We start from the raw sequence: 21,072 nt of genomic DNA, 5'->3' as shown, positions 1-21,072 counted from the left end.
TATCAAAATAGAACCAGGCGGATCCATTAAAAAAAAACTACCCAAAAACTATCTTGGACATGGCTCTTCAAAGCATCACATTTTTGCCACAGATCTTAGGAGTGTTGTTCCATGTTGTAAATTGTGTGGATGTGTCGTTGTTGAGTGGGCGGAGTTGGATGTTGTAGTAGGCGGGGTTTGTGTTATATGGACCAATCAGAGGACTCACTCTCCTCTCCTCTCCACTTCTATTGGTTACAATCTGTCTGTGTATCATGCCGACGTTACCTAGCTTTCTAGCGATTAGCTAGCAGCTAATGTTAATGCTGGCAATTTCCGCCAGTTTTTCCATAATATTATCTAAGTACATCGTCCAGTACTACACAAAGCGTATCTACATTTGACTATTCCGCTGTTAACGGTAAGTTTATCGCTTACGGTTGCTAACCTGCTGTTATTTACCTGTTAGTAATAGCAAGCTAACGGATAGTCAGGATGAAAAGGCTTGCTGTTTTCGTTAGCTACCAAAAATAGAGCTAGCTGTGGTAAACAGACAGAAATGGTTCCTTAAGAAAACAATTCACTTTTCGTAAATTATCCGGTTTGGATATATGAGGTGAGATTTAGAAATGTTCCACGTCTGTCCTGAACAGGTTAGCCCAAGTTAGCACATCCACAAGCTACTGCTGCTGTGTTGTGTTTTCATGGAAACTCATGGTTGTTGCTCTTGTCTCGTTATCTCTTTTTTTTTTTGCTTTAAATTGCAAACTGAAGGTGATAAATGGTGCCTTTGTTGATAAAAACTTCCCCAAAATGACCCATGTCTGCCCTGTTAAATGGCTTTAAAAGCTGTTTTGTTTATAATGAGACACCTGTAAGAAATATAGCTTTCTTGAGCTGAAAGAAGACATTCCCAAATTATCTAAATTTAGGGAGCAAAAATAATATAGTATATAATGCAGTTTAAAATATGTATTTGCTACTGCAGATTTAACTCCAGTTTGTGTAACTTTACTACTTGAGAGCTGCAGACTGTGGATACTGTTGAACAATGATATATTGCATTTTTCATCACTAGTTTGTTAATAATCATTCCTCCATATTCTAACTGCTTTAATACAGAGTGCTTCACTGTGTGTGAGACGATGAATGGAAACCCTCCTTCGGCTGCGTGGAGATGACCTGCCACCCTTTTGGGAATGGTCAGAATGGGGCCAGATGTGCCCCTTCTTAATGAGTACAAGCAGGAGTTCTTCTGGAAGCGCTTCCCCCAAACAGTGTTAGGGGGTCCACGCTTCAAGTTGGGCTACTGTGCCCCACCATATGTATATGTCAATCAGGTAGTCTTGTTCTTGACACCATGGCTTTTTGGGGGCATCGGTACGCTGCTCTGCCAGCTGCAGCTGCTTCAGGAGCTCCATGGCGCAGTGCTCTCTGGTATGCTTATGTTCGGGGCTGCAGCGGGTGTCCAGGCCCTGGCATTTTATGCTGCTCGAAGGAGTGGCACAGTGGAGAGACTTGGTGCACCCAACATCCTGGTTGATGAAGAAGAGGTGGAATTTACCCACTGTGTCAGCCCAGAGACAGTTCGGTTCATTGCTCCTGGGAAGCGTTTTGGAATGAATGTAGTGCTGCATACAGTACTAGCTGGGGTGCTGTGTGGCTTTGGGACATGGTACGTGTTCCTTGGCAGACTGACTGCTCTCTATGGCAGCATTGGTGTATCCCTGGTAGTCTTTGTCCTGAGCTGGGTGACACTATGTATAGCTGAGTATTCACTCATTGTAAATACGGCTACAGAGACAGCCACTTTTCAGGCACAGGACATTTATGAGATCACCCCGCTCACCCGTCCCCTCTACATTTTTATTTTCATCGCTGTGGATTTGGCTGATAGGTAAGCAACAACAAAACTGTTGTCTATTAAACTGAGAAGACACTTTTTAGAATGCTTGCAGTGTTTGCTGTCTTACTAATATTAATATTTTTGCTATGACGTAGGTTCTCAGACCCTGTCCCTGAGCTCCAACTGGCCAGTCAGATTCTCCACGTGCTGTTCCTCTTCCTACCTCTTCTGTGGGCACTAGGTATACTGCCTCCCCTGGATGCCCTGATCCTCTGGGGCATGGAGCAGGCTCTCGTGTTTGGCTTAGGAGGCTCGCCCATGTCTAGCAACCTCAGGTACACACTGAAACAATTAGCTTTTCATCATGTTTACAGTCATGTTGGCAAATTTCATATTTTTCTCCACAAACAGCCACATTTGCAAATCACACCAGTTGATTTTACCTATTGTTTAACATTTGAATGAAGAATCTCTGTTTCTGATTAAGACTATGATTGAATTTGGCATTTCCTATGTCTGTGTATAGCACATCAGACATATGTGCTGGTTAAATAGTAACATTGTAGCCATATGTTGAGCCAGTAATAATCAATGCTAGAAGTTTTTGTGCTGCAAGAGCTGTAATACTTTATTGCATTTTACCCTGTCAAGATATTTATGGATATTTATACATATATAAGATATTTATACATCATAATGCATTTTGAGCTAAGATTTTTTTTTTAACAGTATTTTTCTGCGTACCACATCTCTAAGATGTTTCGCTGCACATTGTCTACAGTGTGTTGAAACTAAATAACAGTCCAAATGTAATGTTAGCCTGATACTTGGATATCAAATTTTCAAGCTATAGTTTCAGTATTTTTACAGTAGAAAAGCAAAACACAGTTTTGTTCATTCATATCCTGGTCATATTCTTTTCTGTGGAAAACCATTGCTCATCAGATTCTAATAGCTCCACTGAACTGACAAGTGTGACATTAGCCTGTGCATCATCAGTCCTGCCTTTCTGTGTATACACTGTCCTACAGGCTGCTGTTGATGTTTGGTGTATCCGCCGGTGTAGCTGTGTGTAATTACTTCATCCCGTCAACTCTGGGTGTAGTTCTCTTCTCCATCTCTACGGGGTTTCTGCTGAGTCTGGACCTCAGCCAGGTTGGTACACTCTGCGGAGGTTCCAGGGCAGGCTTCAGGGACCCTGGATTGCGCAGAGGAGGGTCACCACCTCCTCTTCGCAGTTCCTTTGGCTGGAATCTGGGCTGCAGGGAGCTACTGCTATATTTGAGCCTGCTTCTGGTGGCGATGGCAGAGGCAGGGCTGTTGCATCACTTCCTTGGTTCAGCTCAGTCCCAGAGCTTTGTTACAGGACCACAGGCTCCTGTCAGCTACCTCCTCCTTGTACTCTTTTGCCTCTGCTGGGCTCTAAGAGAGATCCAGGGGGCCTATGTGTTTGGAGGGGTATTCCTCAATCCCCTGTACCCTAAAGGCATGTCCAGTGTGCAAACATTCAAGCAAAGGAACAGAGGATTGTACATCGCTGCTGCACTCAGAAGAGTCCTTCTTTATCTTGGTGAGCTTGTTATAAGGTATATTTTAAGTTTGCTTTTCTCCAATGTTCACATTTTTCTCAGGTGTCTGCCCTGCACTTACTGTGTGTTTTATTTCTCAGTGTCTCCATTTGCAATGATTGCTTTCCTGTCGATGGACACATCTCTTCAGCTGCTTCACAGGGTTTCCCTCAGTGTGGGATTCACACGAGCCTTTAGAGTGGTATACCAACTCTCCCTTTTGCTCACAGTATCAACATGACTTTAACATGCAAGAAGTATTTATTATAACAGATCTTTTTAAAGTATCTTCAGATGAATTCTCAATGGGGGCAGCACAAATTATAGTTCTTTGTTTAAAAGAAAACTGAAGAGTGATACTGAAGAACAGGTCCTCTTGACACATCTTTTTCAAAATTTCTGTCTTTTTAAAAAAATGAGCCATGATTAATCACTGAGTGCTCTTCACTTGATTTTTGTGCTTGTCATTTTCTCCGAAATAATTGCTCATGTTGCTGTGCAGGTGTGGCAGAGCTCAGAGGATGCGCTGCTGCAAATGGTGGTGGTGGTCTTGGTGCGGCTTGCAGCTGGAAACAATATACTTCCAGGGTGGGACAACCTGGGAACTGGAGTTCAGCTACTCCTGGTGAGGTCAACCTTAATTTTGCCTCATTTCTACTGCACAGTAGATCTTTCTACACCATATATCATGTCTACATAGGCTTAAATATGACCTAAACTGAATTGCAAATATTGGCATTGTATCTGTGACTGGCAAAGTATGTTAGTTTTGACAGTGCATCCATCTGTCATCCATTTACTTTTTGCATGATATGCTAATTTCAAAACTCAAGCAATATTTATCTGTAGCATTTACACAACAATGCGGACCTCTCGCAAAAATTAAATGGGGAAAATTATGCGTACTGTTATCTAATTGTATCATCAATTTGTCTGACATATTTCAATGTTTTTAAATCACAGAGCCTTCGTGAAAAAATATGTGCTATAATACTCACTGTTAGTGCCTGAATAAGTACACCCATGCATTTTAATCTAATCTAAAACCTCCAATCCATTAATAGTGTTTTTGTCATACTTTTGTCCCCACATGTTTGGAAATGGGTAAACAAACCATCAGGAACCCCTCTGCTACACTGTTCAACCCCACAGACAACTACCATCTCAATAATAAACTTAAATTTCAATTTTACTACTCTGTGTCAGTCAAAAGAACAAGTCTGCTATTTCAACAGTACTTTTCATGTGGCATTCTCCTCCCCTTCTGCTATCTGCATGTTTGCAACATACATTTTACTATGGAATACAACAACAACAACCAAACAGCAACATACATATTGAAAATGGCAAGTTTTGGTGAAGATTTGGATGATGCAATAAAGCAGGCCTGAATTTTAATTTACTCACATTTTAATGACAGTATCGCGTCCTAGGTTTGGCACTGTCCGATATGATTGTGATTTATTCAAATAAATATTAAAAAAATCAGAGTTTTTGTTTTGTTACCCTTAAAGAATAGCATGATAATGGGTGCAGCTCATCAAGACAAGTAAAAAAATGCACATTATTATCTCAAAATGGCATTACCTTTCCTGAGCTGTTGTGTTAGATATCATTAGATTTTACAGGTGAATCTAACAATGTTAAATTGATTATGCTGCTGCGAAGTTTAGGCTTTCTTTGCAAAAATTCAAATAAAAAAAGTAAAATACATTAAAAAAATACAATAAAGCACAAAATTATTCTGATGTTGCACAGACATCAACTGATAAGACCGATGGCGGTTCAGCAGATCAATCCTCTTCATGTTTGCCTTTTTCTGATCCAGGTGGGGCTCCTGTTTGACAGACTGACCCAGTTCCTGGCCAAGCTAAAGTTCACCCTAACAGTGTTGGTCACATCCTGGACAGAGAAGAAGCAGCGCCGTCAGTCAGCTGGAACTCTCCTAGCTCTGAATGCCTCCCTATGCCCGGTGTTGCTAGCGGTGGTGACCCTCTCTGCCCTGCTCTCTGCCCCCTTGCTGCCCCTTTTCACGCTGCCCATCTTCCTTGTGGGGTTTCCCAGGCCTCAGCGAAGTTGGCCAGGACCTGTAGGCACAGCCTGTCCCTGCCCAGACTCAATCTTCTACCAGCAAATGAGCGGAAGTCTGGCTTCTGCACTGAGGACAGCCTTTGCAAGAGGGTCACTGGGTTAGTTCTTCATGCCTGATGTCTTTTTGTGTTTTCTTAATATGTAAAAAGTGTTTTTATAAATCTGTATGTAGTAAAAAAATTAATGTAGCCCCGAGATGGCATAGTATAAGTAATATAAGTGTAAGTAATTTGTACTCCATCTGTTCACATTTCTCAAAAACGAACTAACGGATTTGGATGAAATCATCAGGAAAGGTTAGAAATGACACAAGGACCACCACATTAGATTTTGGCAGTGATGCAGCTTATAGTCTAGATCCATGGATTTATTTAAGATTTCTGTATCATTGTGAGATAGCGGCACGGTGTCACTGTAACTATGACAACAAGTGAACGCTACGTCAGCTGCCTGCTGACGATCACATGATTACGATCCTACTACAAATCCACCGCTGCGGACTTATCGGGACTTACCCATTGGAAATGATACAAGGAACAATTGATTAAATTGTGGGAGTGTTTCCGAGTCTCATCATTTCCCGCTGCCCACTACGTTATGTACGGATACCGTATTCAGTATCCGTACATAATGTACACATGCACAACACACGCCTGTGCTCAGTGCAAAGTCATTTTGTTTGTGGGTACATTTATATTAAATGGCCACGTTTTATGTTGCCATGATTTCTGGTTATCAATAACCAATACACAAATGCTGCATTTCTTAGGGAAAACAAAACAAAAAAAAAGCTGCATTCTTGACAGTGCTATATGGGGGAATGAACGGCCTTGGTGGAGTGCTGCGCTCTTGGAGTGCTTTTCTAGTTTCATGTATAATATTACTGGTAATATTTATTTGGATCTAAATGCAAAGTAATGTTTGATATTTTAATGAGCGCTGGAAAATATTAATCTGTTGTCATATTTTAAACAGTTTATTTCAAACTGATTGGCAGTCGAATTAGTCATATCTATAAATAAATGTAGCTTCGTCAATGTCAGTTAAAGGAGATTTTTCTCTTTAGTCACAGTCACAACATTTTTTTTCCTTTGATTTTGCTCTTTGCAGTGCACAGGATCACAAATACCAGTCAACAGGACTGATATAGTATTACATTTTTATGTTTTGTTTTGTTTTGACTTGTGCTGTAATTGCAATGACTGAACTATCACAAGGGTCAAGTAGTGACCATATGCAGATCAAAGACTGCTGAAGCATCACCTCATACGGTTGAAAACTAAGAGCAGAGCTGTTGTGAGCAGCCTTTTTAGAGTACTGGCAGTAATGCAAGCTTACGTGATCCAGTTGAGCTTCTTGTGAAGTGACCCAAAAAAAAAGCTCTGATCTGTATTCATTACATCCAAATGTTTCCACAACATTAACTACATAATACACGTAGGCTGAACCGAGCTGCTGCTATGATTTTGTTCTCTGCTCGATCCGGAGGGGACAAGAGAATTGTGATTATTTAACAATGCTAAGGTGATGTAATCAGGCTTATTGTCTTTTGTGAGCTTGGGATGCCATACCTATGATGCATAATTCAGAATAGTCGCTTGTTAGGTTGATGCTCACGGTCAAAAGATGGCAGTTTGTAGTGTTCTTTTGCTCTGCTCACACTGGGGGCTGTGGAGCAGTGAGCAGGAAAGGAATCTGACCAGTGTGTCACTTCACATCATGAGGTAGCGGCTGGGACTATTCTGAGATGTCGTTATGGGACATGACATTATCCTTGAGCTAAGCAAGCACTAGTCAACTTAAAACAAAAGCTTCCTTCACCTTGCCACTGCCATTCATCTGTGCAGAAATGAACGTCTGTCTTCTGTCTCCAAAAATGAAAAGCCCACATTGTACAAAAAAAGTGACATTTTAGAGGCTAATGGAAAGCTAAGAAGAAGACATTTAATGTTTAGATCCCTGTGCAGTCATCCAGTTAAAACAGTACCATAGCCTTCCTGTACTATTGTGATGGTATGTGTCTCCATGCAGCTCATCCAGTAGCCATGTTATCCATATAGTCAGCAGAGGGACGCACAGTTGATGCAAAATGAAAGGAGTGCGCACCAAGAGTCCCATATGTGTGTTGCATGATGTATATGATGTGTGCTACCCTTTCTTGCTCTCAGTTTACATATGACATGTCTTACATGTAAGATTCATGGATGACTCACGATTTTTTCTCCATTTGTAGGTTCTTTAGCCCCAGGCTCTCATTTTCTTGGCCGCTTTCAGGACCGTATGGTATGGATAATGATCCTGGAGAGAGGATATGGCTACTGCACAGTCAACATTAAGGTACCACATCTTTTTGGTTGTTTGATTAGAATCACCCATTGCAGCAAGATTATGCAGAGTTCTGTGGTTTGTTACAGGGCCTGGAGCTGCAGGAGACGTCTTGCCACACAGTGGAGGCACGGAGAGTGGATGAGGTGTTCGAGGCTGCTTTTGAACGCCCTGAGAGGCTCGGCTTCACCCAGGGTTTTAACCTGCACTGGGGAAATGCCCTCACCCCTTGTGCAGCACTCGCAGTGAGAGTCTACTCTGATGCCCGAAATGTGCTCTCTGGTATCATTGACTCACATGACAACTTGAGGAAACTCCAGGATGACTTCATGAAAGCACTGATCTGGTTGCTTCTCCGCTACTGTGTGCAGAAGCATAAAGGATTTCTGTGGAGCAATGATGAAGGGTCAGGGGTTGGAGGCATGAAATCCCAGTCTTCACAGTTAGCCCAGACTACTAGTAATCAACCACCTGAGGCTGTCGTGGTGGAATCCAATGTGTCTTCTCTCAGGTTCAGACAGGACAGCTCCAGTTTGACCTCTTTTGGTGATTGGTCAGATGAGGATGACTTATTTGGACCTCAGCCAGCCAGACGAACAGTAGCATTAGTGACTGCAGAAGCCCAGTCTGGACACACGGCCCTGCAGACTGGGGCCTCTCTGCCGGGCTCTGTGGAGATGGATAGTCTTTTTGAAAACATGGCTCTCTCTGCCCTTCAGCCACTGCAGCCGCTGGGACTGGGCATTGGGATGCCAGCTGTGGATAAAGGCCGTAGCGCAGAGTTTCTCAGAGAGAGCCCCGGCTCTCTCCCTCATCTGAACTTCAGCTGCCCCCAGTCGGAGGTTTTCAACCTCCCGACAGGGTGGAGGACAGCACCATTACTACCATCCCGCCTGATGTCGCTCAGGCCTTTATTTCCTGAGGACTGGTTTCGATTTACCTTGGGCCGGTTTGGGCCTGCTGTGCAGGGTGATACCTCAGAGGACATGACCAAAGCCTTGAAGGAGGATGAAGCCTTGAAAGAACTGCACATTCAGGTTGCACTTTCATGTCTCATCTCACTGGGAGCAGAGTCTGCTTTCACCAGTCCTAGTTATGTCTACAGGCTCTACTGTGGGGATGTACCGTGGACAGAAGGACTCGACTGGCTGTCATCAAGGAAAGAACTTTACCAGCTCGCACTTCGGGCTTTCAGGTAAAATTGACTCTAGATTTTGATTTCTATGATCATTACAACTTATTTGTGCCAGAAGGTCCTGAGAAATTTGCCACTATGGTTTTGTTTGCCCCAGGTTCAGTTTCAAGCTGTTGTTTGATCAAGCAAGCCTGGGGCCAATGGAGTCCTCTGAGGAATTGTTCAGCACTTTGGAGGAATATGAAAGGGACTGGTTCATCGGCCTGGTGACAGAAAAAGGATGGCATGACAGTGTCCTTCAGGAGAAACCCTTTCTATTCTCTTTAGGACAGGACCTCACTATGGTAACCACACATCCCATTGATTTTTACATTTTTATTTAGTCCTTAGCATAAAATTTTGATTATTCAAAATTGCAGCTTAGAGTTCAGATTAGATTTTGTTCAATGAAATGTAACATTTTGACTGTCCCTGTCCGTAGGGTACCTACACAGGGCGAGTCTTGTCCCTGCAGGAGCAGCTGGTACAGGTGGGCCGTCTGAATGGAGAGGGGGTGCGAGGCCAGTGGGCAAACCTCTCCTGGGAGCTTCTGTACGCTACTAATGACGACGAGGAGCGGTACAGTATCCAGGCTCACCCCTTCATGCTAAGAAACCTAACTGTTCAGGCAGCCGATCCCCCTCTTGGATACCCCATTTATTCATCTGCCCCCCTTCATTTCCCCAGCCTCTGACCTGTAGCCACAGGTCCACAGCTCCACTTGCCCTTTTTTACATACATATGGGGAAGGAAGGCAGCGTTTCAGTTGGTACTATCACAGCAAAATATCAGTTTGCAAAGTGTTTTCGAAAACTAATGCAGAAACTACAGAAAATCAAGAGGAAAATTCAGTTTTGAAATTTTACCTTTTTAAACTGTTGACTCAAGTTGCGAAGAGTAATGTATGTATGTGAACCTACTTTGTTTTTCACATTCATTAGACTTTTTGAAGGAAAGAGTAGTGGCGTCACCACTGTACTCCTGAACAAGTTGCAAAATTACTTGGTACAAATCGTATCTGACAATGCAGACTGCTTCCTAAAATGACACCCTCAAGAAGTGAAAAAACTGAATTTGAACATTTGATTCTTGAAACAAAGTTGAGCATTGATAGATTTCCACCGAAGCACATACATTTTTGTGATTAGTTTTTTGTTTGTGCTTAAATATAAAGTGAATAAATTTAGCCCCCCCCCTCTTGGAGACACCTACTGAATACCTCTGGTTTTATTGTACTTTTTAGTTTCCACACTTTCCATGTGATTTTTTCCCCCTCCATGTCCACAGAAAAGGGACAAGAATTTTAATGTTTTGTTCAAGATATCAAAGATGTGCCTTGGGTATGTCTTGCTGTATGTGTATGGTGTTTAGTGCTATTGTTTTGTTTACAATTCACTTGTTTACAATTTAGAATTGAAACTTACATGAGTTTGTCCACAGTTTCATGTACATATTGTTGATTTTTTTTAAATGTGTAACTGTATATACTTATAATAAAATAGGCTGGCAAAAGCGATATTGTTGTTTCACAAACAGATTTGCTGAGAAGGAAATTAATGCAAAGTTTTATTAGTCATTCAAAAGGTCAGTGCAGCTGTGTAATCATTCACAAATGAAATGTTTGGGCCTTGGGTTATGCATTTGTAGAAGGTAATGCAGCAGAAATTGAACATTTGTTACAAAAAAGAAGATTTAGTTTAAATTTGAGATGGAAAGAGAGCACTGAGATCTCAAAGCAGTTGTGTACTTGAATAATTTCTTCTAGATGACGGCAGATATTGTGCTGAAGAGTCCAACATTTGGAATGTCATAGTTGTTTCCTCTCGAGAACATTTCAGGAGGTCTTCGGTTTACTGAAGTATGCAGAGTCCGCATCCTGCAAAAGAAAAGGAGAGCTTTCAACACTGTTTTTGCACTCTTGTGAATGAAATCAAAATCTTTTTTGTTCAAGGATGAAAACTGAATGTACATCGAATCTTGTGCATTTTCGTGGTGGTCACGAGCATGACCCTGACATTGCTTTACCAGCATGTACTTCCCTGTTGAGGAATGCTGCTTTGATTCTGAAAGGTTTTATAGGCTTTTTTGTCTTACAAGGATACACCACAGACCCTTCTGAAGCATAGGCACATGACACCACAATGGCCGGTCGGTTGGAACATGACCTTTCTGCATGGCCCTCAGCTGTCGCTGTCCAGCAGAGGCCACCAGACGCTGGTCAGTCAGCCGGTCGGCACTGCAGGGAAACAGTCATGCTCACTGTCAAACCCCAGCCACCGCCTTCTCCTTATTAGACTCCAGCAAGGTCAGAAGCAGCTGAGGCCCCCCAGCTGTTAAGAGACAGCTCTGCATAGCGTCTGCCTCCCTCGACTTTATTCAAGTCTTTCAGTGCGTTCACACAGTGAGAACTCCCTGATCCCAGGTCTAACGCAGCAAGGTCAGCCCTGAAGAATGCAGCAGCAAGGCTAATCTCACAGAAAAAACAAACTGGTACCATCAAAAAGGAGCACTTTCTGATAGGCTCTGTGTAAAGTGAAATTCAGCTGTCAATACACCTGCACTTTCTCTGCTGCGACAAGTCAAAATATCTGCTACAGCATTATATTAGCTGCAACCAACTGTTGACATAATATAAAACAGGAATCTGCACAAGGTAAACTGAGATGAGATACGTTCAAACTGTAGAATTCTGGACTGAGTTAAACAAGATTAATGCAAAACACCTACAAATTCTACAATTTCATTCAGCTTTTAACCAAAGCCACGTACATCTGAGAGTAGACACAACACAAGCGAGGATCTAGTCAGGAGAAAAAAACCTGAATAAGAGCCACAAAACAAGTTCAAGTGTGATAATAGGACTGTGGTGTCTACAGGCTATGTGAACGTAATACGATTTTCAATTTTTTTTTTTTTTGCAGTCTGTCAAGTGCTAAGGTGTTCAATGAAGAGCTGGGTTTTTAGTCTTTTCTTAAAGACTGAGAGGGACTCTGCAAATCGAACAGTTTGGTAACTCATTCCACCACCAGGTAAGAGTCTAGAAGAGTCTAGCTATGGACCGGCCCTGTTGTGGTGGTTGGATCAGGTGCCTTTTGTTGACCAAGTGTAGTGAGCGAGAGGGACTGCAGACCTGAATGACAGAGTTCAGGTAGGAGGGAGCTGTTTTCATTCTAGTTTTGAAAGGAAGTGTCAGAGCTTTGAATTTTTTGCGGGCAGCAACTGGAAGCCAGTGAAGCTATCTGAACAACAGTGTGACATGCTGTTCTTGGCTGGATGAAAACCAGACGTGCTGCTGCATTCTGGATCATCTGCAGAGGTTTGACCGTGCATGCGGGGAGGCCTGCTAGTAAGAAGTTGCAGTAGTCGATGCATGGTATTACAAGACCCTGTACCAGGAGTTGTGCTACATGTTCAGACAAAGGGTCTTTGTGGGTTGAGTTGATTCAAGCTGGATGTTGATTTCTTGTTGTATAGAGGGACTGGCTGGGATGACGAGGAGCTCAGTCTTGGAGATTGAAGACTCACAAGACTCACAGAAATGTTGCATAATAGCATCAAAAAGTTCACATCAGAGACCCTATGTGCTTGATGATTTGACAGTCCTCATGCACTAGCAGGAATACATCTCAAAGTCTGAGTGTCAAGGATTGGGTATGAACCATTGTGTTTTTGTAATTTACCCAAACTAAGGGTGGTTTCTTGCCTGAAACTGACTCACTAAAGTAAGTCACCCCCAAATTATTCTCACATTATTACATGTATTTGATAAAAACGCAATTATCAGTGCCCTAAACAATAATAATATGACGAAGTTTTAGGTTGAGTTTGCCTTCAAAATAGCCCATGGAGATTATGTACCTACCAGACCAGCTTTGAAATTCTGCACCCTTTTCCTTCCCAACATGTTTGTGACAGACCAGGCAAACGTTGGAGCGTACTGCCAGGCATAGTAAAACACGAGGAAGGGCTGCTGAGCAATCCACATTTCCTTGACACCATTGGCAATTCCCACCAGCATTAAACGCACACAGCGACTCGTTGGCATCTTGTGCTCTTGGTTACCAACTGTGGCCACGGGCTTATGTAACGGAAAGAAAACTGGTTACTGAAAAAAACCAAACCACTGAAAAAGCCATTATGTCACACATTAAATGAACCAACAACAAAGGAGATGCAGTACCTTGTTTAGCTCCTCTGTGAAGGAATTGCCAACAATCTGCGACTGCACCGGCCCCGGACACACTGTGCTGATGAGTATTCTTGGATAGTCAGTCAGCTCAGTTCGAAGGGAATTAAAGAAACCCTGAGGACAATATGGTCACAATCAGCAATCCCAAATACGCAAGTGGGACAGGTAATCACCTCTAAGGACATTTACCTTACATATATAACTAATACAAAGTAAGGAGGAGATCTGATCCTCCCTTCAAGCTAATATCAGTCGAATTAAATTAGAAACATTAACAATCCCTGAAAACCAAGTGCAATCTGCGGTCCCTTCACCTGAAGAGCATGTTTGCTGGCAGAGTATCCTGTTGCCAGGGGTGCCCCAGCGAGGCCGACTACGCTGCTGACGGTCACAATGCTGCCGGTGCCGCGCTGCGTCATGTGAGGCAGCACCTGCTTGGTTATAGAGACTGTCCCCAGGAAGTTGAGCTCCATCAAGGCCTGGTACACATCAACATTGGTCTCCAAGCACAGAGAGCGCTGGCTTCGGCCACCATTGTTAATTAGGACATCGATCTGATAAGGCATGAAACAGTAGACAGGATCCCTTAATAGAAAAATGATATAGCTTTAACTCTATTTTCTTTTAAATGAAAATGCATGGACAGAATACTTTGGCTTGGTCCTTGTTCCGTCTGTACATAATATGATGAAAATTATATGACTTGAATACAATGTCTTTCAAATAAGATGTAAAACCAGGAGATTAAATATTGTGACTGAGTTGTTAATCAAATAAAAATGTTCTTGTCGTAATGATAGTAATGGTAAGAAAGCGTTGAATTATGAAAGAGCAACAGCAGTGGCCTTACATGCCCAAAGTACTGGATCGCAGTTTTCGCCTTCTCCTCATGCGATGTCCTCTCCAGTAAATCAAGTGAAAGTACAAGAATATCTCCATCCTTGAGGTTGGAGGACTCTTGAAGAATAAATGACAAAAAATATTCAGCTAGTCACAACTGAGGGAATGAAAATGAAACTACCTCACTGAATCCTACAGAAGCATATTTTTACTGTGTTAGCAGTGTGGCTCCTGCAGAGTTGAAATTAAAGTGCTTGTGAATGTTAAGCAGGGTTTCATTTGGATGGACCATACAGTGCTTTGCAAAGAAAGAAAATCTTTTGTATTTTTTAAATTACTTTACCTAAACAGTGACGTTTCACTCTGTTTAACTCATCCTCACGGCGAGCAGAGAGGACCAGACGTGACCCACACTTTGCCAGCTGGTAGGCCAACTCTTCTCCAATACCACTGGAGGCTCCGGTCACCCAAACCACCAGGCCTTTCAGCTTACTCTCTGGCTCACACAAATCACAACACACTTATTTGGCGACATTACTTGACTTACAGAGAGTTAGCCACTGTGGAATATGGATACAGATGGCTGTCAATATCCCCTCAATTACAGCAAAAACAGGGACTTTTTTACAGAGAACAGTCTGAGATGTCAGAGCAGGAAAAATACTTGTGTAAATAAATGAATGTGGGTCGAATTCTACATGCTTCATCTTCAGGGTCCCTGTCATGGCTTACTGGGACACTTAAACCATCATTAATGTTATTATGACACCTGTACTTTCCTTACAATGACACTGAAAAACGTCTGCTGTGAAAAAGGCCGACTGAATCAGTTTAAATGCACATCTTCAAGAATTGTCTTAAAGAATAAGATTTTACATACAAAACATATAAGGATAAACCCAATGCGCTGCTATAAGGGGTTGGCCAACTTTCAGATGTGATAGAAGTTTTCTTAAGTTTGGTATCGTTATTTTTTTTAAAAACTGACTCCTAATAAATGAAATGAATTTTAAAATGCACTGCTTTGACACATAACTAACATAACACATAAGCACTCATGCATCCCCAAACCATGATACTGCCTCCACCATGCTTGACAGTAGGTACTGTACATGCTGGAGATAATACTTCATCTGGCCTTCTGTATATCCTCACATTAGCAGGAGGAAGTTAAAGCTGGAAACTGGATTCATCTGATCACAGAATCTTCTCCCAGTTCCTGGCTGTCCAGTTCTTGTGTTCTTGGGCCCAACGGCACAGGGCTGACCTCTGTCTCTCATTGCTCAGAGGCTTCTTGACACCATTGTAGGACCTTAAGCCATGATCTAAAAGTCAGCCATGTACAGTGCAGGTAGAACACTGGACACCAGTTTGGTTTGACCACTGCTGATGCTCCTGTGATTTAATTTGGTGGTTTTCCCTGCACATGCAGATCAGGATGCAATCATTTTTTGCTGAAGACACCTTTGGACGCCCAGATCTTAGTTTGTCTTCCAAGCTGTTGGTTCATCTGTATTTCTGCAGAGTGTATCCAACTGCTGAAGGACTGCATCTGCACTTCCTGGCTATCTGGTGCAGCTGTACCCATCCTGACTGAGAATCTGTATCTTCAGATGTGTTTCCTATGTTAGGTTCCTTGTTTTTAGCCATTTTTGTCTGTGAAGATCTTTCAAACGTGCTGACTTTATATAGACACGAAGCATGCCACCAAAAATTGTCTTTACATATTTTTATGGAACCAATCAATTTTAAGCTTTTAATGCTTTTTGGGGGGATTTGTTTAGTATTCTGACTGTGACTGGACTAAAAGAAATTGCACTTGAAGATCTAAGAGTGATTCTTAATGCAATATGTCACAAATGCATTGGGTGTCTGAAAATTTTTTTCCACCACTGTACATATTTAGAAGATATGTTCGGGAAAATAACACTTTCCTGCTTTAAAATGGCTTAGATGTGACTCTACACTGTTGTCACTTTTCTCCCCATTCACTCCTCGACATTTGCTGTAGATCAAAAACTACTCGATGCAACACCATTAACAGTTGTACTATTGGAGTAATTCAGCCAAGGTGTGTAACTGATGAAACCATACTGTTTCTGTATATTTGTATGATTGTCTGGACTGCCATGTGAAGGTGGAAATGGTATCTTCTTTATACCGCCAGTGGTGGCGCAACGGTTAAGTCTCTGGACTACTGATCAGAAGGTCAGAGGTTCAAGCCTCGATGCAGCCACTGTTGGGCCCTTAAGCAAGGCCCTTCACTCTTTCTACTCCAGGGGTACCAGGGCTGACCCATCGCTCTGACTCCCCCAATTGGGAAGATATGCGAAAATCAGAATGTCCCCTTGTGGGATTAATAAGGGATAACATATTTTATATACTTCTTTATTTACTTCCAATATTTGAAAAAAAAAAAAAAAAGCCCAATTAAAAAAAAAACTTGGTTTGATCAGAGAGGGTCTCTAAGAATAATAATTGAAGTTTTACTTTAAACACAGCTTTGACACACAGTCTGGTGCCGTCACTGGTGGATAATTGGGCATTTAATACTTTTATTTTTGTAACAGAGCTGTTGGATCTACGTTTATGAGTAAACTGAGCTAGAAGATTTTAAGTTCAAAATTTAAACATATCACAGATTGACTTCGGCCTTGAAGAGCTCACAGAAACATGTGAGACGTCTGAAGTTTGCTTACTGACCAGGAAAAGCCACAATGACAGGTTTTAGTAGCTCACCTGGCCTGTGTCCGACCAGAGCTGCCCACAGTAGAGTGAAATCTGCATCAGCCACAAGGAAACACACGAAGTGAACAAGTAAACACAGCGCTGCAAAACAGCAGAGAGCAGATGCGATGCAGCAATCCATCTATTAGAGAGCAACGACCTCTAAAACTCACACACTTGTCTCAGTAGCTGCTGCAACAAAAACCGCAGCAGCATAAACCCCGTTGAGTTATGAGGTCACTTCCTCTACATCGTTTTCAAAATAAAGGCTCAGCAACAGCGTACAGATTTTCTGAAAAACATAAACGAGAGAGAAAACAAATGTATTTTTCAACTTTTAGCTTTAGTAAATCATACTTCCGCTTTCAGTTTTATTACATCACGCAGGGTTATATATCTATCTAGACTGAACAATCTTTTTTTGACAGAAAAAGTTTTTAAAAAATATCTATTATCTATCGCTATGATTCGAAAAGGTTACATTTTATCAAATTTTCCACAAAATTTTCTAAACTGCTTGACTGGTGACAAATTGTCTACCACTGAGTTAATCCACACCCTAGTCAGGTGTGGCTTTAAAGGACACTGATTAAATAATGTAACCAGAATATACATACGTGTACATATGCTTTACATGTATTTACATGTGTAGAAAAAAAATAAACCTTGACTAAAGGGTCTCCCACATCCCTCATGCCTTCTGGAAAACTGGAGTCAAGATTTAAAATAAGCTTTTCCAACAGTGGCTTTCTCTTTGCCACTTTCCCGTGTAGTTTGTACCTCCTTCGGAGGAGTCAGAAGTGTCTTGGTGGCCTCCCTCACAAGTCTATTTCTTGCATAGTCACTTGGTTTCTGAGGACGGCCTGCTCTCGGCAGATTCACACATGTACCATATTTCTTCCATTTCTTAATGATGGCTGTAACTCTGCTCCATGGGAAATTTGATGACTGAAAATTTCTTGTATCTTTGAAATGCTCTTTTCAATAATCTTTTTACAGAGTTGTTTGGACTGTTCTTCTGTCTTCATGGTGTAGCCATGGCCAGAAGTATTTATTCACCAGTGACTGGACATTCAGGTGTCTATATACTACAATTACTGTGTGACTTCTTGCACCAGTTGGCTAAACCTGCATTTAATTAGGTGAGTTACTTTAATCACTTATTTTGCATTACATATGTTTAGATAATTAACATTATTTTGTATAGCATATCCTGATCCTGTTACCCCAAACCTCCTAATCATATGATGCCAAGATGTTTCTCATCCACAGACTGTCTTTGCAGACACCAACTTAGGCGCAGTCAAGTGCTGGCTGATCAGTTTTGGTCTTCCTGTATCAGAAATTACTTTCCTCACCTGAAAGTTCAAACTAATAGCAAATGGAAAGTCCAAATCTCAAAGAAAGAACTGTTGGCTGTCAGTGGAGTCCCAGCTGCCTGGAGGACTGTGATCTGAAGGAAACACATCCTGTGTTGTGAAGTCATGTTGAAAGTACTAACACAGCAGAGGTCATCTCTAGAGGAAAAAAGGTTGTTAGTCACATGGCTCAACTAGTCATGATTCCCCAGTTTGATGCTGACTTCAATGACAAACTTGTGATTATGTGAGAAATTCAGATGTACCATATGAAGGTGTGGATGCTAAAATCACAAGTTTCAGCGCTTTAAATAACTACTCTTACCTCTGTACCGCATAACCTGTCATCGTAGTAGTCACACCCTGGAGGTTATATAACTCCAACCTTTTGACCTGTGAAGCCTTTTCCCCTACAAACTACTGCACTGAGGAAAAAAAGAGAACCACTCTTTTTTTATAACTTTGTTATTTTATTTAGTTCATATTTCACAGCGATGTTCGTCTCATGATTGTTTTGGATGTCTTTCATTTGTATTACATTAGATTCCTTTGTATAAATGCCTTGAAGAAAGTGAAAATGCATGGATGAATTAATACAGTAAGTTCAAGTAGTGCAGCCAAGTTCATTTCATTCATTTAACAACTTGCCAGTATTAACATTTTGATTTGACCTGTAACTGTATTTATTCTGTTTTTTTGTATTTATTTCCTTTTAGGTGTAGTGGAAAAACATCCATATATCCATCCATTCATCCATCCACCCACCTAACCAACATCATTTAACAAATAAATTGTTAGAATGGCTTTCTGTATCCTGTGTTTAAATGTGCACTCTACTGTACTCAGATGTTTTGTGAGCCAAGGCTCACACACCTCAACAGGAAAAGAGCCACAATTGTATTAAGGTACCAATGTGCATATTGTCAGTCTACCTCCCACTACCGAACACACCATGAAAACCGAAGAGCCTTAAGCACAAACAAAGTGTAAAACTGGTTCAAAGGACAGAACAGATGTTGAAAATGTGGCAGAACTCACAAAGCAGCAGACTGTATCTTGGACAAACCCTAACTGTAATGGCCATCATCTTGGCATATTGAATGATGTAAACAGAATGCAAACATCCAGAGTATTGTACATGAACGCACGGAGTCTGTCACCCAGATTAGTTCTTAAAGCAGTAAAAAATTTAGCAACAACAGAGATACAAGAAGGCAAAATCATACACCTGAAAAGTTCTGTTGCTTCATACGCTGAGAAAAAAAATCTTAACTGCTATGGATTCACCTCTGAAATGTTGTTTATTCTGTGGATTAATAATAGCAATGCTTTCCTCATATGCAATGCTCTTCCAGTAAACTCCCTCTCCAAGGTCCAACCACACATTCTTATAGGATCATGCAATCCATTTCTCATCACACCTATGGAAAGAGGCGCATATAGCTCACAGGGAGTGGCAGCTGCAGTGATGACAAGATGGGCATTTCAAGGACTTGAATTCCTTGGTGAGTCACCTGATTCTGTCCAGTGCCTATGACTTCACTGCATGTTAAGCAGTCAAGTTGATGCCCCTCAGGAGTGATAAGTTGATCACTAGGTGAAAACAGGAAAAGGAGGCCATGGATCTTTTAGATGCAATGACAATACAAATAGATACAGATGGAACTAAATGCTACACAATCCCCCTGCTAAGAAAGAAAGAATCACCCAAACTAAGAGCCTCAGAACACTCAGTAATCCCTCTGCTGCTCTGCCGGTATTTATCCAAACTTAAACAAGATGGTAGATGCCATTTTGAAGCCATGCAAACCTGAGAAAGTGTTGCACACTGTGCTACAGGCGATAGAAAGAATTTTGTGTTCCAAACCGACTGGATATGCATATTCTGACATAACACACCTGATCCTGATACCCTAAACCTAATAATCATGGGACGACAAGATGTTTCTCATTCACGGGCGTGTACTGTGCTTCGTCCTCTACTGAGTACTGGCTGATCAATTTTGGTCTTCCTATATAAGAAAGCAATTCCCTGACGTACAGGTACAAAACAAATGGCACAGGGACAGTCAGAATCTCAAAGAAGGAACAGTAGTGCTGTTAGTGCAGCTACAGCTACCTGGAGGACTGTGATCTGAAGAACAGTGTCAAATGTTGTACCCAGCTGTTGAAAGGACTCACACAGTAGAGGACATTTCTAGAGGAAAACATTTGGTAGACCCGTTGCCAGCCTAGTAATTTCATCCCAATTTGAGTGACTAACTCAGATGACTAATTTGTGATTACTGTATTTGATAAATTCAAATGTACCATCTGAAGGTGTGGTTGCTGAAATCACAAGTTGATGCACCTCATTTCTGGTGAAATCATGACTCCTAAGTCTGTACTGCATAACCTGTCATCCTACTGGGCACACCCAGGAGGTTATATAACCACACCCTTTTGGCCTTTGGCCCTTTTCCCTCCAAAACCTCTGCACCAAGAACAAAGAGAAGCACTGAGTTAAAAATGGAGTTTCTAACTTTTCTTTGTTATTTTGTTTGGTTAATATTTCACAGTGATGAAAGTCTTGTGGTTGTTTTGGATGACTTTCATTTGTATTGCATTAGAATAAACAGCTTGAAGAAAATGAATGAAATGCCAAGATAGTGCAAGGATACATTAACACAGTAAGTTGAAATTAAGTGTGTGTGTGTGTGTGTGTGTGTGTGGGGGGGGGGGGGGGGGGTGTTTGTATGGCTTTATTTGGTGACCTTACTTGGCCCAGAGTCTCACGTTTTGTATTAATTTTACTCTGAAATGACTTGAAAACGGTGCAATTATACAAATCTAAAGTCTGGTGGGTCCAGGTTAAGTCCTTTGGGTGTCAAGATCCTACCAATGTCTCTACATACAATGCATTTCACTGCATATATCACTTATGTGTGACAAAAATCTATCAGTTTTTGAATCCATCCCATGTAAAGATTGTCCAA

The 21,072-nt window shown here is 41.6% G+C and overlaps 2 protein-coding genes across 2 annotated transcripts; one reads left to right on the top strand and one right to left on the bottom strand.

Annotated features, from left to right (window-relative positions):
- Positions 1-261: 261 nt before the first annotated feature.
- pcnx4 (pecanex 4) lies at positions 262-10,499 on the top strand. The gene is made up of 11 exons (XM_023286001.3): positions 262-400; positions 1,102-1,876; positions 1,981-2,160; positions 2,857-3,395; positions 3,495-3,595; positions 3,896-4,018; positions 5,222-5,582; positions 7,718-7,821; positions 7,899-9,004; positions 9,102-9,288; positions 9,426-10,499. The coding sequence occupies exons 2-11, from the start codon at positions 1,179-1,181 to the stop codon at positions 9,675-9,677; spliced, it is 3,651 nt and encodes a 1,216-aa protein (XP_023141769.1). The 5' UTR covers positions 262-400; positions 1,102-1,178; the 3' UTR covers positions 9,678-10,499.
- Positions 10,500-10,536: 37 nt separating this feature from the next.
- On the bottom strand, positions 10,537-16,982 carry dhrs7 (dehydrogenase/reductase (SDR family) member 7). Its single transcript, XM_023285991.3, has 7 exons — positions 16,752-16,982; positions 14,356-14,508; positions 14,023-14,129; positions 13,487-13,726; positions 13,164-13,286; positions 12,846-13,061; positions 10,537-10,859 (listed from the first exon to the last, which is right to left on the bottom strand). The coding sequence occupies exons 1-7, from the start codon at positions 16,879-16,881 to the stop codon at positions 10,818-10,820; spliced, it is 1,011 nt and encodes a 336-aa protein (XP_023141759.1). The 5' UTR covers positions 16,882-16,982; the 3' UTR covers positions 10,537-10,817.
- Between the last annotated feature and the right edge of the window lie 4,090 nt (positions 16,983-21,072).

The sequence above is a fragment of the Amphiprion ocellaris genome, chromosome 20 (assembly GCF_022539595.1).
Source record: "Amphiprion ocellaris isolate individual 3 ecotype Okinawa chromosome 20, ASM2253959v1, whole genome shotgun sequence".
Taxonomy (NCBI): Eukaryota; Metazoa; Chordata; class Actinopteri; family Pomacentridae; genus Amphiprion; species Amphiprion ocellaris.
Note: the sequence above shows the minus strand (reverse complement) of the source record. Positions and strands in the feature narration are given on the sequence as shown.

Coding starts and splice junctions, on each gene's coding strand:
- dhrs7 (XM_023285991.3), bottom strand. CDS start 16,881: ATGGATTGCTGCATCGCATCTGCTCTCTGCTGTTTTGCAGCGCTGTGT. Junction 14,130..14,355: donor AGTGAAACGTCACTGTTTAG/GTAAAGTAATTT, acceptor TTATTCTTCAAG/AGTCCTCCAACCTCAAGGAT. Junction 13,287..13,486: donor CCAGCAAACATGCTCTTCAG/GTGAAGGGACCG, acceptor TATTGTCCTCAG/GGTTTCTTTAATTCCCTTCG.
- pcnx4 (XM_023286001.3), top strand. CDS start 1,179: ATGGTCAGAATGGGGCCAGATGTGCCCCTTCTTAATGAGTACAAGCAG. Junction 1,877..1,980: donor GCTGTGGATTTGGCTGATAG/GTAAGCAACAAC, acceptor GCTATGACGTAG/GTTCTCAGACCCTGTCCCTG. Junction 3,596..3,895: donor TCACACGAGCCTTTAGAGTG/GTATACCAACTC, acceptor GTTGCTGTGCAG/GTGTGGCAGAGCTCAGAGGA.